The 12,961-nt window shown below is 37.1% G+C and overlaps 1 protein-coding gene across 1 annotated transcript in view; it reads left to right on the forward strand.

The window, feature by feature from the left end:
• The window catches only part of AACS (acetoacetyl-CoA synthetase), a 159,580-nt gene that overhangs the window by 94,140 nt on the left and 52,479 nt on the right, over positions 1-12,961 (forward strand). Inside the window, exons 12-14 of the mRNA XM_089653715.1 lie at positions 810-932; positions 2,596-2,709; positions 10,044-10,169. Coding sequence (XP_089509841.1) covers positions 810-932; positions 2,596-2,709; positions 10,044-10,169 — 363 coding nt within the window. The remainder of the gene's footprint in view (positions 1-809; positions 933-2,595; positions 2,710-10,043; positions 10,170-12,961) is intronic.

The following is a 12,961-nucleotide window of genomic DNA, read 5'->3' on the forward strand; positions in this document are numbered from 1 at the left end:
TCCTAAGAAAATAACCTCTCTAGTAGTACACCCCAAACTGCGCATGTGCAGCTTGCACCCAAGGCTCTGTTCTATCAGGAGATGAGTCGGGGACAGTGGAAGAAGGGGAGGATCAGAAAAGATGGATTAAACATCCTTTTTACACAATGCAGAGGATTAACCACTTAAGTTCCACAGTGAGTATAACAAGCATGCTTTACTGCATATACAGATTGATTTTGCTGTTGTGGGTTTAGTAACACTTTAAATGAACCCAAAACCTTTATAGTTTTACATTTTAAAGTGTATCTAAAGCTAAAGGTGTTTTTTTGTTTTTTTAAGTTGGATAGAGTAAGAAATTATTAAAACCCTGGTAAAGTTTTTTTCCTGCATGGAGTTTGCATGTTCTCTCTGTGTTCTCATGGTTTTCCTCCAGGTACTCCCAGTTTCCTCCCTCACTCCGAAGACAGACATGTTGCTAAGTAATTGGTTCCTGTCTAAACTGGCCTTAGTATGTGTGTACAAATTGTCTATGCGTGTTATCCCATTCTCCATGTCGGTCCTATGCTTGAGATATTGGACAGGGATAAGGAATGACCTAGCTTTTAGAAAAGATTTACTAATGTATGCAGAAAGAAAATTCTATGGGGGAAAAAAAGCATTTCAAGTATATCAGACCTAGTGCCCAGAGATCTGGCCCTCAGAATTACAGAGATTTGGATACAACTGCATACAGTTCATACATACAAATTTTTCAAAACCAGTTTTGTCATACAAAACATCTTTGCATGTGGTAATCCTTCATTTTTTCTTTTTTTCCTTTATAACAGGTGAAACCAATAGCCTGCAAACACTTCACACCATACTATCAACTGGATCACCTCTAAAGCCACAAAGCTATGATTATGTTTATAAGCAAATAAAAAGCAATGTTCTTCTGGGATCCATCTCTGGTAAAATTGATAGATTTTGTTTGAGTCGTGTGTGTATTTGTGTGTGTATTCAGATTCTTGTCTGAAGGGTGCTTCTGTTTTTTTTTTTTTTTATTATTATACAAATAGAAAAAAATATATACAGTATACTTGAGGCCATGTAGAAAGCAATAAGAATGTTAGAATAAAAGAAAAATCAGTGGAAGGCACTGCAGTCCACTGTACAGACAAATTAGAAAACCTTAAAAAGATTACCGTAATTGTAGCTTCAGGATCTTGATGAATAAAACTTAATTTGTATTTGAGTTTAAGGCTGCATGCACATTGGGCATTTTAATATCACTGGTAATGTTAGCTGTGTAAAGTCATATTAAAAATCTGAGTTTTTCAGTATTTTTGCATTAGCGTTTAGCTGTGGTTTTTTTGCGTGTTTTTTTGTGTTTTTTTTACCCCCCCCAATTTTTTTTTGTAAAAAAAAGTCCAAAAACGCCGGTTTGCTGCGATTTACCATGTTTTGCTGCATTTTTCAGCCTTACAGCATTTTTACAGCTAAAAAACTCCTCTAGAAACTCACTAGTCCTGGGTTTTTTTCCAGCCAAAAAACGCCCCTGCCAAAAAACATTGATTACAGTCTGTGTGCATGAACACATAGGATAACATGCTGGGGGGGTTTACTCGCTGTAGAAAAAGACATCAAAAGCCAAAAACAGCCGCTGTAAAAAGGTCCAATGTTCACGAGGACTAAAAATCCAGCAATCAAAAGCAGTTCCACCCATTAGGGGTATGCAGCACTTGCGTGATATGAAACCAGTTAGGATCATCTTACCTTTGATTCCTGGGTGTTTTAAAATCTAGTAATTTAGGTTTGGTTATTGGATCTATCACTGTTTTGCTTTGCTTTTTGATTCCTGGATGTTTAAAGAAAAAAAATTAAAAAAAAAAAAGGTAATTTTAGATTTGACTATTGAATCTATATCACTTTTTTCCATCTGGATATGTACATTTTGTTACTACTCAATAGCCTATTGTAATTAGTAAGAATCTATCTGGCACTGTTTTGTTAGTAAATTGATTTTTTTGTTAAAGCTTACGGCAGTGTGAACATAATCACTGCTCTTTGCTTTATTAAAGTAATTGTACTTTTAAAATTCATTAGTTAATATACTGAGGGATAGCATTCAGTACAGCCTCTTACCGTCTTTTCTGTCCCTGCCAACCCTGACCCAGGGCTGTGTACACACTGCTTTGTTCACATTTAGCCTTAGGGGTCTGCACTGAAACTCCATCCAGGTAGTAAAAACCACAAAGGAGATCTGTCTTCTCCATTCCTGTTTGATTAAATGTATTTACTGATGATGATGATGTCTATGTTGCACTGATGTAACTGCTGCAAAAACAGATCACAAACTACTAGAAACAGGCAGTCATAAATAACTTTAACTAAACCCTTCCTATACCCCCATTGTATGACTCTACATAGCCATTCGTAGAAAATGCACATGTAGTGGGATCCCTGAATCCTTCCTTATCATTCCTGGAATAGAGATGTGTTCTATTGTAGCTAGGATCATGCAGGGGCTATCTGCTTCTACCAGTGGTTTGTGAAATTCAGTGAGAGTTTGATAGTAAATCATCAAATATTCTTCTTGCATGATCTTAAATAAAAATACTTTCCCTGTTGTAGGTGGTACAGACATTATAGCTTGTTTTATGGGACAGAATCCTACCATTCCAGTATACAGAGGGGAAATCCAGGCAAGGAACCTGGCAATGGGAGTTGAAGCATGGAGTGAGGAAGGTAATTATTTTATTATGTCAGTCCATAAGTCTTTTAAAAATCTTTCAGTATGTATAATATGTATTATATCCAGATGTTACTATAATATCAACTGCTGTATCTGCACACTCTTTACACTGCATAATTGATGGAACCCAGTATGTTTTAGGCCTCATGCACACTTGAACTTAAAAAGGCAACTTTTACAGGTGTTGCAGCTGTTTTCTCTCCTTCTAAACATCCATTCATGTTAGCCTGTTCGTCGATGCACACCATAGACAATTACAGGAGTTTAGAGGCAGAAAAAACTCAGCAAAGTCACATTCAGGAGAGATGCTTTTGAGCATAAAAAACACCTGATGTGCATAAACACGTGTAAACATACCCAAGCACTAGGCACGTTTAGCACTTGTGTTTTTTCATTTCAGTGGCCAAAATAAATTAATATTCTGGCCAATAAAATAAATTCCCAAACGCTTGATGTGCCTAAACGCATTTTCAAAAATGCGGCTTAGGTGCATTTTTTTTAAGCTGCTTTTCTCCTGCCAGGAGAAAAGTGTTTATAAAAGCTCCAGTGTGCATGAAGCCTTATTATTCAGTCTTTATAATATAAAGATAAATAGTAATAAAGATCTATGAATATGTGTGTGTGATATGGGATTGATTTTTCCACATCGGGTTATAATAATGATTCTAGGGAATCAGGAGGGTTATATAAGAATACATTTGGCATATAAACGTGTCCTATTCATAATGCGAATGTGTACTTGGATACACAAATATGGTGTTGCTACTATGGCTTTTGAGTTGATCTGAAAAGTCCTAAGACTACCTTTTATTTATTTATTTATTTTTTTGGATTTAATTTTTTGGTATATTTTTGTTTATGTTCAAAAACAATAAATTACCATAAAATGTTCCAGAAAAAAAAAAAAAGAAACCTCCCAATTTGATGGTCTCTTTTAAAATGTACAAGATTGCAATTGAAACTAGTCCTAAAAAATGCACCCCCGAAAAGTGAAAGAACACTCAAAAGCCTATTAAAGCCCTTAAACCATCATACTATTTCTTTTTTTTTTTTTACTCTTAATGCATTTCCCCTATAGGAGAAATTCATCGAGTTTGCCAATGTTGATCATCCCTACTCCTGACCATAATAAACTGGAGGAATATATACAAAACCGCTATACAATCCCTTTTAAGGTTTGGTAGTAGAGTAGCTGGAGGTAAACTGTGCTCCGAGATTTTTTTACTCCTCAGTTTTAGTTGATGTCAGATATAGGACAGCCAATTCCAAAAAAATAATTGGACAAAGAACTACTTGTAATAAATTGAACCACTCAAAAAGAATCAAACTTTATATGCACAGAGTAGCCAAAAATATGGATGATAGTATAAAAATGACTTACGCTTCATCGAGCTGTTGATGAATTTCCACTCTTAAATGCTTAAATGTTTTTTTTCTCTAAAAGGTATTTAGCAGTTGTATGTGATCTTAAAATACACATCAGAAATGATGCCAGGAAGCTGTCACTTTAGGAAAGGGGACCAGTTAAGCTTCTACCAGAAGCTGCACACTGGCTTCAATACCCTAGGTTCGACAACCATGGGATAGAATAACTTCACCTGCTCCTGGGACACCCACAAATCCATAATGGATGTTTGCAATCAACCATAGATATGATGCCAGCTTATTCTTCTATCCTGAGACTGCATTTGGTACTATGTCCTTGGTATGGGACAGCTAAAAATGAAGTTCCTCTGCAAGCAGAATTTTTGCCCCCTCTTTATGAACAAGCCAGCTAGAGTTCACAATGAGTGTATAGTACTATGCAGGCTTTTTTAAAAACACTTATGATTATTGTGCTTTCAAGCGTAGTTTACTACATACATTTTGCAAATACATATTGTGAACAGCCAAGTTCATTATGTAATTATGTGATATTGTTAATTTTTTAGCATGGTTAGAAAAACTGCAAGAAATGCAGATCAACTCCCGTATGAATAGCTGTCTTTTAAAAGCTTTAAGAATCATGAAAATGTAGCTGTTTTCACAGCATTGAAGACATCTGGTAACAAAATGCAACTAAAGTGATACAAAAATGGTATAAAGCCTTTAATAAAAAACTTACTCAGATCTAGTCCTGGAAAATGAATGGATGCAACCGGAACTAAAATCAAAAGGTTGAGAAATCAGAGTTTTTAGGAGAGTTTATTAGAAGTAAAATTACAAATAGTTTTACAAAATAGAGTAATAGATTTACCTACAGCTACTGAATTTAACCAGTTGCCCTCCACCCTATAGCAGAAATACTGCTACAGGGCGGCAAAGTGACGTGTATATATACGTGATTTGCATCCCCGGGTAGGGGGTGCACAAAAGAAAATAAAAATTCCAGTATATATACCTCCATTTGTAGATGCTATAACTTTCACGTAAACCAATTAATTTAGATTTATTGGGATTTTTCAGCAAAGACATGTAGCAGAATACATTTTGGCCTAAATTTATGAAGAAGTTAGATTTTTAAAATTTTTTTACTGGATATGTTTTATATCAAAAGGTCAAAAATATTGTTTTTTTTTTCAAAATTGTTGGTCTCTTTTCTTGTTTATAGTGCAAAAAATAAAAAAATCACAGGTGATGTAATACCACTGAAAGAAAACTCTATTTGTGGGGAAAAGAAGGATGTAAATTTCATTTGGGTGCAAAATTGTATGTCTGTGCAATTGTCAGTTAAAGCGCCGTATCGCAAAAAATGGCATGGTCAGGAAGGGGGGGAAATCCTCTGGAGGGCAAGTGGTTAAATAGAACCTGATCTGAAGACAGAAATATCAAACTAAAACAGGAACTAAAATGAAACCCCATTAGGGTGGACACCAGAAGATTCCTGCGTGCCCAGGAAACTTCCAAATCTAGGATCATAATCTATGCCACAGGTGTCAAACTGGCAACCCTCCAGCTGTAGCTAAACTACAAGTCCCATGAGGGATTGCAAGATTGACAGTTACAAGTATGACTCCCAAAGGCAGAGGCATGATGAGAGTTTTGCAACAGCTGGAGGGCCACCAGTTTGAACTCCTGTTCTATGCAATTCTTCATTAAAGCACCAAGCTGTTATTCCAGCACTCTTCTGATATCCTCCATGTAGTGTTTGACCATCAGCTGCTATTAGAGAGAGGAGTATTTTGCATTTGCATCAAGGCAGAGCTCTGACAGCGCATGACATCCCTCAATCCCAAATACAAGGATTGCATACAGCATGCTTCCAGTAAGGCCTTTCCTGAAAACGGAGGTTCTGTGTTTTACTCCTACCGGTAGGAGCTGAATATATACACAATGGCAGATTCCCTCCAAAGGAAATTTCTTGTGGATTTATATATATTTCTTTAAATATAAAATATTAAGATTGTTCAGCATTCTATGCAACTCACAGGTGGAGCTCTAGTCTATTTTTTACAATATTACCTTTTCAGTTTTCATCTTTGCTAAAGGAAGCCTATTGTGTAGAGAAATTAATAGTTCAAGTCAGATGAGTTAGAGGGATGGCTTACCCTTTTATCAGATGGCTGAATCCAAGGTTTCAACCACACAAACATAGCTTTCAAGCAAGCAACATCCAACATGTTTTAGCCTTTAGCTAACCCACAGTGCTTTGGGAATCAGTTGTCATGTATTAAAATGTTTATTTGTAGAACAGATCTAAAATACTGTAATTATTTAAAATGTCTAAAAAATATTTTGCCACAAAACCATTGGTTTCCCTTTTAAAAGCTTTGAGTATATCTTATCAAGCAAAAACATTATCAATTAAAATGATCAATGTTTTCTCTTCTTTTGTTGTTTTTAGAACGTGTGTGTGTGTGTGCGTGCGTGCGTGCGTGCGTGTGCGTGCGTGCATAAGAATGTGCTTACAGAGTTCATATACAGAAACGTACAGATAAATATCACACTTTGTCTATTTTTCTTTCAAATGCTGTACGTTATTTTTTCACAGCCTGATCAATAAAACAAAACATACAAAAGATTTTCATTTTTGTGAACTGTCTTAAAATCCCATTTTGACTCTCAAGTCACATAAGTGGTTAACATCCTGAGAGAGCAACACAGAGTGTAAGAGTTATGCGTTTGTTGTGTCAATCCATTCCACTCCTTGTGAAGGTGTTAATACCAGGTTGCAATGAATACGTTTAATTAAATGGGTCACACTAAACAGTCTTCTTTAGAACCTTCAATCTGTGAATCAGAAATGTTTATGCCAACCACATTTACATAGCACACAAACATGTCTTAATAAATTAAGCACACTGATGCAGTTCTAATGCTGATTAAAGGGCCTATTTATAGAGGTGATGTCACTATCTGCTCTCTGTTGGACCCCACAGTGATTAGGTCACACTGTGCCTGCATTTTATCAGCTATTCAGCCTGCAGTGTCTCACAAAGTTACAAAAAATACTCCATGACTGGAAGAGAGGCTAGACATGGCTTTGACAGATCACATGACTGTACTGACCTCCACCCAGTTTTTTGCCCTGGTCACTGTAAAGAACGGCATTCTGCCTGAGTCATGAAGCAAGCAGAGCATAAAGCACATTCCAAAGCACACCACTGTGCTTTATAAATGTGTGTTTTTTGGGTTTTTTTTTACAAAATATTGGCCAGGATGCTATCGGCTTGGGGTTTGTAATATAGTTACATAATACATTCGGTAGTCAGTCTGGCTGAAAAGAGACACGTCCATCCAGTTCAACCAATAGAAGAGAAAAATAAATTCTACAGTTCTATATACACAATCCTATGCCCAGAGTTGATTCAGAGGAAGGCAAAAAACCCCAATAAAGCATGATCCAACTTGTTCCAGAAGGGGAAAAAATTCCTTCCTGATTCCTCAGGAGGCAAACCGATACTCCCTGGATCAGCATTACCTATAAATATTAGTATCCAGTTATACTATGTGTATCTAGGAAATAATCCAGGCCTTTTTGAAAACAATCTACTGAGCTGGCCAGAACTAACTCTTGAGGGAATCTATTCCACATTTTCACCGCTCTTACTATGAAGAAGCCTTTCTGTATTTGGAAGTTAAATCTCATCTCCTCCAGATGTGCCCCCTTGTCCTCTGTGATTACCTTAAAGTGAATAACTCTACACCAAGTTCACTATATGAATCACTGATGCATTTATACATGTTGTTCATATCCCCTTTAATATCCTCTTCTCAAGAGAGAATAAATTCAGTTCAGCTAATTGAGTAACTCCCTGTGTCTTCATGTGTTTCCCTTTGGTACTCCGGTTTCCTCCCACACTCTAAAGACATGGTCATCTGTTAACTGGCTCCTAAATTCGCCCTGGTATGTGTATACAAATTGGCTTAGGACGTGAGTTCTCACATTCATCTTGTCAATCACAAACCCCAGTGATTGGGGAGGGTTGAGGGAAGATCTAGTTGCCTACAAACAAACTGCCGATAACATTTTATAGAAAAAGTGCTTTAAAGCAGTATTAAACCCAGAACCAAAAATGTAATATATTGCAACTTACCAATCATAAGATGTGGTGGCTTTTTTAGGTGTATTATTTTTTTTTAGGTTTTTTATTATTATTATTATACAGGATTTATATAGCACCAACAGTTTGCTCAGCTCTTTACAATATAATGGGAGACAATACAGCAACAATACAGTTCAATACAAGACGGATAGGAGGGCCCTGCTCCTTGGAGCTTACAATCTAGGTTTCCCTTTTTTCAGATTTTGTTTCCTCTTCCATCTTCACCTGCTGATCTGGCTAGTACCACATGTCTTCTATTAGAGTGCCCCCACTCTGGGTGAAAGAGCAGAGGGGCACCATTGGGGATGGTAGTGTTAGATTCACTCTTGTCAGTGTTAAATGGTTTGTCTCAACCCTCTGACTGCTACATCTGCAGGACAGCTTGCTTGGTTGAAAAATAACAGGCTTACTGGCCAAATCACCGGGTGAAAATACAATAAAGCTTAAAGAACTAATGCAACCATCAAATCTAAGAATTGATAAGCTGCAATTTAACAAATTTTTGTGTTTGGGTTTAAAAGTATCAGATGTGAAGCTCAGAAAGCTGGCCCATACAGTTACTGAAAGTCGGATACAACTAGGAGGATATATACTGTACATAAACAAGTGGGAGTTGAACAATCAGTTTATAATATGGCAATGGTACATGATTTTTGCAGTGTCTTTTCTCAATATACTCCATAATGGGACTACAGTGGCAATACATGAAGGGTAATTGTGTGGTGTAGTTCGTGTCAGCCATACAAAAATGGGTTTTGGTCAATATTGTGAAGTGACTTAAAGTGAACCTGAGCTTTTCTAATGCAGGGCAAAGAAGTGAGTTCACTAATCTTCTCCTCCCATCAGCACACACTCACCCGCCACTCTATACTATATTATTTGTTGGTTACTGAGGACTCCTGGCACTTCTTAGGGCTCATGTACACTGCAGCTGATAAACTCACATTTAGGAGCTGTTCAGCATTTTTTTCAGCAGCCCCTGAACTCACCCTAATGTTTTCCTATGTGTCCATGTACACATCTTCGTTTACAGTCATCTGAGTTTACAGCGTTTTTTGAACGCAGAAAACTTGCGTTCAGCAGTCGATTTTAGCAGCGTTTCAAACTCAAACCGCTTGTAAACGCGGCTAAATCACGTTTTGCGTTTGAAAATTGTTTTCAACTCTTCCAGTTCCCAATGCTGTGTAGAGCCTTTTTTCATCATGAAAAGGTACTCAGATGGACAAAACACTGAACACAGGATGTTCTTACCAAGCTTGTCACACATTGTAATGACCAATTTACACCTCAGAACTCTCCCACCCTTGGAAATAAAAGATATGTTAATGACCATTCACACCTCAAATTCCTCATGAAGACCCCCTGCCAGGTGACCTTAATTACTCCACCAGACACCTTTCCCACCCTTGGAAACAAAAGGGTGAGCAACTCACACCTAATTATCTCAACACATACTGCTGTCTCTGCTTCTACTCTCTGTATTTCTCTGAAACAGTCTGAAATAGTTAATAATTTACCACTTTTCAGTGAATTCTGGGCATTTGGGAGGCTCTCCTGTGCTTATCTTTAAAAAACGCTTCTAAAGGCAAACGCCCATAAACAGACCTTTTTTAACCTACGTTTTCCAGCAGTCAGTTTCCATCGTTTAGAAGTGTCCCATGTACATGGGGCCTTAGTGCTGTTAAGCGAAGATACATTTACTTTGGGAATAATATGTATTGCTCTTATTGTACACATCGTAATGCTAACATTATCATCTAATTATGCAGATAGATGTTCATACGTTTCTCTGTTTTCTTCAGGAAAAGCAGTGTGGGGGGAAAGCGGAGAACTAGTGTGCTTAATTCCGCTCCCATCTCAGCCCACACACTTCTGGAACGATGAAGATGGCAGCAAATACCAGAAAGCATACTTCTCCAAATTCCCAGGTACTGCATTAAGACAGAGCAATGTTAATGAATAAACACATACTTGAACCACAAGCTATCAGCTGTAATTAGAAAGCACATATAGGCAGTAGGTGGTTTTGTTTGACCAAAAGTCATTTGGGGAAAAATGCATTTAATACGTTATAAAGTACCTAATGAACCAGTATATACATACCGGCCTTTGAATTATACATTGTCTACCATACCAGAGTAATGAGATCTTATTAGAGTATTGTGAACAAAAACGAACAGCAGTTGGGTGCATTTTTTTTATCTCTTCATAAATGCAATGTTCATTAAAATTGATCCGAGTACAATTTTCTGTATGTATGTATGTGTGTATATGTGTATGTATGTGTGTATGTGTATATATATATATATATATATATATATATATATATATATATATATATATATATATATATATATATAAAAATGTACTTGTTCAAATGGGGATTTGCAGAGAAAGAAACCGTGCAGTACTTTTTTTTCATATAAAAATGTGTAGTTTAAAGCTGAATGCCAGGAAGATATAAAAGGTTCAAATTAATTCAACTCTGTAATTAATAATGTATTATAAAAGCTAAATATTAATCATTTTTTTTGGGACATAGCACCTTACACATTAGTTATTTGTAATGGTGTGTATCCTATTACCTACAAGTGGCTGCTTCTGCTCAAAATCCTCAGTGTGGTTTCTTTTTTGCAGTCACCAGATACTGCTGTGAGCATCTGTCTTCCGGTGCTGTGAAGGTTAACAGTAGCAGCTCCTAATCAGGAAAGTTGTGTCATTTTCCCACCTCCTCCTGCCTCCGCTGTCATTCATAGAACTCATTTTACTACACTTCCATGATGCATCAAGTTCTGTGAACGGGCAGAAGATTTGCAGTCATTCAACTCCTATATTTGCATATGGGAGTATAGTAAGGCAAGTTCTATGTATGGCAGAGGAGGGAGGTGGTGGGCAAGTGGCACAACTTGATTAGGATTCACTGCTGTTAACCTTTTACTGTTTGGGAAGACAGTTGTTCAGGGTAGTATCCGTAGGGGAAGGGGACAGAGCATTTTGAGCAGAAGCAGCCATCTGCAGGTAATGAGATATACACAGTTACACATACCTAATAAATACATATATTTATATATGTGTGTGTGTGTGTGTGTGTGTGTGTGTGTGTGTGTGTATCCCAAGATTGTACAAAACTTCAGCTTTAAATGTATTTTCAGTACAAGCAGTGTAAGTACCTGAATTTGACCTGGTATTGGTATTACTAAAAAAGTAAAAAGAGGAAAATGTCCAAGCTAAGGCCAAAATAATCTAAAAAAAGCAGCTAGCACAATACTTAGGGTACAAAGTATGTCAGAAATGAAAAACCAAACCGTGCAGTGCTATAAAATAAACCATTAACTTAGTACATAAGGTTAATCACGCTCATATTCAAAAAAGCATGTGCATGAAATCCTCAAAGATTTAAACACAGAAAATAGCAAATATAAGTGTATAATCACTAAAACAAAAGTGCCTAATTAAATATACATGAAATGCTCAGGGATTAGCTAAATTTAAGCATCAGTCCCAAATAAGTAGAAGTAGAAATGTTCCCAATATCAAAGAAAGTCCTTCAGACTTTCCACAGCCACAACCTAAATAAAAAAAAGTCCAATGCCCGTATGCTGCAGAGTATACCTTTATTTTCTCTAGACAAAGAGTCTCTGCAGAGGTCTGACAGCCCACTATGGAGTTAGACCCAGACCTCCCCAATTAGAGGGCAGCATGAGCTTTTCTGATTACAGAACTATATGCCTGGCTCAGTAGGGAGTGTGCAGAGAGACCCCAGAGCTCTCCTCTGGTCTCCAAAACAGCAGATCAAACCGAGATCAGTTTGATCTGCTGCTTCACAATCTGGTAGCTGAACCGGAAGTGATGAAATCCTTGTTGCTTCCGGTTTCTGACATCACACAGTGGATGGAACAAGATCAGTTCTCACTGTGATCAACGAAGCTGATGCGCTTTCACCGCCTGTAAAAGTAATCTAGTGGCTCTATAGCCACTAGGATTACATTTTGCAGTGAAGGGAATCACCGCCTGAAAAAATGACATCTCTATCATTGTAGTGGTGACCGAGATATCACCCTTGCCATTCATGGGAAAGAGAAGTAGGAGGACATGGGATGGAGGAGATTTTTACATTGCTCTATGTTAATAGAGAAATTTTGTTGTTCATATTTATTTTGGTAACTTTACTCTGCATAAAACATTTAACAGTGTCATTTCATGAGATAATTTACGAGGGTGTGTTTAGGGGTAGGGCGGGGTAGGGGTTGGGTGGGGCAACTGGTGGCGAGTAACTCCTTAAGTCCTGGCTAGTAGCTTAGGACTTGAAATTCTGAGCCCTGTATTAGAAGGATAAATAAAATAAAAAAAACGAAGGTAAGTTAAAAGTATATATCAAAAGGATTTCAAAAAACTGTTTTAAGACAAATATTCTATTTTATTTATTGTCTGGCAAGAAACATTGGGGAACTCTTTCTGTTAAAACTCCAGTGTGTCCATGGCATTCAAATTATTGAACAGGGCAGTTAAGAAGCTGATATCAAAATCCAACTATATTCTGTCATGTGGTTTTCCAATCAGATGCCGCCTGAGGATTGCTGCAGCAAGTCTGTTGCTTGTCCTTTTTAATAAACCGATTCAGTTGCTTTAGGTTCTCCAAAGAGATGTATGAGAAAGGTGATGGTGTCTCTTGAGGGAACTTTTGAGGGTATTTTGGATTCACTTTGAAAGATAGGTATTG

The sequence above is a fragment of the Staurois parvus genome, unplaced genomic scaffold (genome assembly GCF_062004578.1).
Source record: "Staurois parvus isolate SC_StPar_1 unplaced genomic scaffold, SC_StPar_1.0 ptg000719l, whole genome shotgun sequence".
Classification (NCBI taxonomy): Eukaryota; Metazoa; Chordata; class Amphibia; order Anura; family Ranidae; genus Staurois; species Staurois parvus.